The sequence below is a fragment of the Austrofundulus limnaeus genome, unplaced genomic scaffold (genome assembly GCF_001266775.1).
Source record: "Austrofundulus limnaeus strain Quisiro unplaced genomic scaffold, Austrofundulus_limnaeus-1.0 Scaffold164, whole genome shotgun sequence".
Classification (NCBI taxonomy): domain Eukaryota; kingdom Metazoa; phylum Chordata; class Actinopteri; order Cyprinodontiformes; family Rivulidae; genus Austrofundulus; species Austrofundulus limnaeus.
Genome location: NW_013952566.1, coordinates 31,639 through 34,689, shown reverse-complemented (window position 1 = coordinate 34,689; position 3,051 = coordinate 31,639). Strand labels below are relative to the sequence as shown.

The 3,051-nt window shown below is 36.8% G+C and overlaps 1 protein-coding gene across 1 annotated transcript in view; it reads left to right on the top strand.

Annotated features, from left to right (window-relative positions):
• Positions 1–827: 827 nt before the first annotated feature.
• LOC106523707 (noelin) overlaps positions 828–3,051 on the top strand; it is a gene marked incomplete in the record, with an annotated part of 20,936 nt that continues 18,712 nt past the window's right edge. Inside the window, 3 exon segments of the mRNA XM_014017231.1 lie at positions 828–945; positions 1,046–1,123; positions 2,309–2,458. Coding sequence (XP_013872685.1) covers positions 1,055–1,123; positions 2,309–2,458 — 219 coding nt within the window.

Below are 3,051 nucleotides of genomic sequence, written 5' to 3'. Positions count from 1 at the left end.
CAGTAATCCAGGCGAGTTGTTATGAATGCATGGATAAGTCCTTCAAAGTCCTTAAAACAGAAGTAAGATTTAACTTTTGCTACTGATGCTGCTGTGACACCCGAATTTCCCCTCTGTGGGACAATAAAGGCTAATTCTATTTCTTCTACGCACAACACTTGAGTCTGTGGATGGTGCCAACCAAAAGTGAGAATTTGTGAAAAATTTGAGACATTTATAAACACTAGTGAGGCAGGTGGTAAGGAAGCAAACTCTTGAAACAATATTGTTCTGGARATTGTTGCTTCTGAGATGGTGCTGCAATTAATGCAGTCAGAGCTAATTACTCAGAGTGTGGCTCAAACATTTCTAATCTGTGACTTTTGTAATGCATTGCTTGATTTAAAACGATTGTTAAAATAGATTTATTTTGCTAAATATTTAGAATAAACTATTTGTTACTTATTGGCTCATGCAGGGTAGATCAGCAAGGATCAAGGGGGAGGGTCCTGTAAGTTGTGTTTGGTTACATTTTCAGATCCACTGTTTCCTCAAAGTTCCCAACTGCAGCTTTAAGACTCAAAATTTTTCCTTTTCAGGTAAAAGTTAAAAATACACAAAACATCTATATCAGGTAACCTAAAGCATCTTTTGTTAAACATCAGACAATGTATRTCTAGTGTAATTTTTTAAACACATCAAATCAGAAATGTTTTATGGACATTTTAGCTTTCTACAAATATTCAAGCACAGTAATACACGCTCAGCAACACAGACAGCTCCTCCTCTTCCTCCTTTTTCACCTCCTCCCCCTCCATTCTTCTCTCCCTCCTCCAGCCAGCTTCTGATATCATCCCCAYCCATCTTTGAGTGGAGGATCTGGTTTCCACTCGGCTGATTTTTGGCGTTGCATCAGAGAAGAAGAGGGAGAGGGAGGAGGAAGAGGAGAGAGCTGTAGAGGATACGGTGAGGAAGTGAACAGATAACCAGATTATTAATCAGAATACAGGTTGGTTAGTAACCAGCTGGTTGGCTGCAGATAGAAAGCATCAGTTTGTGTTTCCAGGAGGATCAGATGGAGTCTGAAGAGAATCTGCTCAATGTTTTTCTGCTGCTGCTGCTGATCGGTTATAACTTCACTCTGGTAACATTTCATCTGTTCTCTGCATGGTTCTTTATGTTTCTGAGAAATTATGTTTTTCTTTAAATTGATCCAAATTCACTCTGGTAACAGAATGACTAACCCTTCCCTTGTACACTGGAAGCCCTTATTGACTAAACCTGGGCTCAAACCTGCTGCCTAAGGATAACAAGATTTTGGCACTGACAATCAATCTACTGCATCCTAACTGTCAAATGTAGTGGTGATTCAAATAATATTAATTAACTCTTAAATGATTTAACAATATGCATCTCCAATATTTTGATTATTCAGTATATTTGAGAGAAGAATTTTCTTTCTCGGTTGGTTGTGTTGGTAGGGAGTGATGAATTTATCCTAAACAGAAAGACAAAACCTCAGCAATTCTATCTTGGCTGAATATTGTGGAATGTAAATCAAATAATTACACAAGAACCATTAAACAAAGGAGCTTCACATTTCCATGTTCTTCATGCTTTTTGATGCAGTCAATGAACAGGAATTAGTCAACAGGATTTGGCGCTCCCAAAACATACAGTGTGAATTTTAACACAGCTTTAACACATTCTTAGATTTTCACACATTTTTATATCCATCTTTCAGTTTTTCTTCCAAGTGAAAACAGGTCTTATTATTAAGAGCTAGAATAAGCTTCAGATATAAATCATTTACTTTTAACACATTGTGGCTGGAAAAAAAATGTGARAATGATAGCCTGAATAACAAAATTAAAAACTGCAGAACATTGAAAGTCCTGCACACAAGGAACATATCAAATCTTATCTTTGGTGTCTTTTGAAGAAAACCTGGTTGTGCAAATCTGGGTCTACATTGTACAACAGCAATATATTTAGCTTAAACTTTGTAGTACTTTCATTTATGCAGCTAAAAAAGTGTTCATGTATAAATTTCACTGATCATCAGTCTCACATAAATAGGTCATTGTGTTGTGGGAAATTAATCCACAAGAGGGCAGCACACCATATCTGAATGTACGTATAAAAATCTGGAAATATGAGTTGGTCTGGCCCTGATCAGGTCTTGCAGGTTAAAATTTGTTAATGAAAGTTTTTTGCAGTGTAGCCTGCAATATGTTTTGAAGCAGTCATCAGTGTATAGTCATCAACAACACATTATTGTCCATGTTTGTACAAGAGTGTCATATCCTCATATTTACTCTCTTGACAGGTTGGTCCTTCAACCCCTGAGGAAGGCTGGCAGGTGTACAGTTCAGCTCAGGACTCTGAAGGTCGATGTGTTTGTACAGTTGTTGCACCTCAGCAGACAGTTTGTTCCAGAGATGCTCGAACCAAACAGCTGCGACAGCTGCTGGAGAAGGTAAAAACACTACAATTCATCAAGTGACTTGARGGAAAACTTTGTTAGCTGGAGGTAGCTAGAGAGAGAAAAGCCTGAACATATCTGTTTAAGCTGCTACTTCTGTGGCTTGGAGCTTATTACACCAATCTAGGATAAGGGATTAAACCAGGATTTTAGTGTAAACCTGAATTAAATAAGCCTTGAATCGGTTGCATGACAGAGGAAGCACTTATGTTTCCATGGTAACAAGTGCTCTGAAACTAACCTGGTCCTGATCAGGTTTAAAATGGAGCTTATTTAATCTGTTAGTGTTTCTGAGCAGTGGAGTCACTTTACTGCAGAAACTAACCAGGTTTTATGGTCTGATATCAGATAAAAAGTATTTTTTAACTTGTTTTTAGAACCATATACTAAACAAGCTCAGAATATGTTGGATTATTAATCTTGTTAACCTGAAAAGTTTTCTTTATTTCAACAAGTCTTACCAAGTGCAACTGTCAAACTGCAGATTAATAATTATTATTAATTATTAGAAAAGATTGAGAGTATAATTAGTATTTATAACTTATAATTAGATGATCAGTTTTTGTAGTGGCTGATCAGAAATCAGT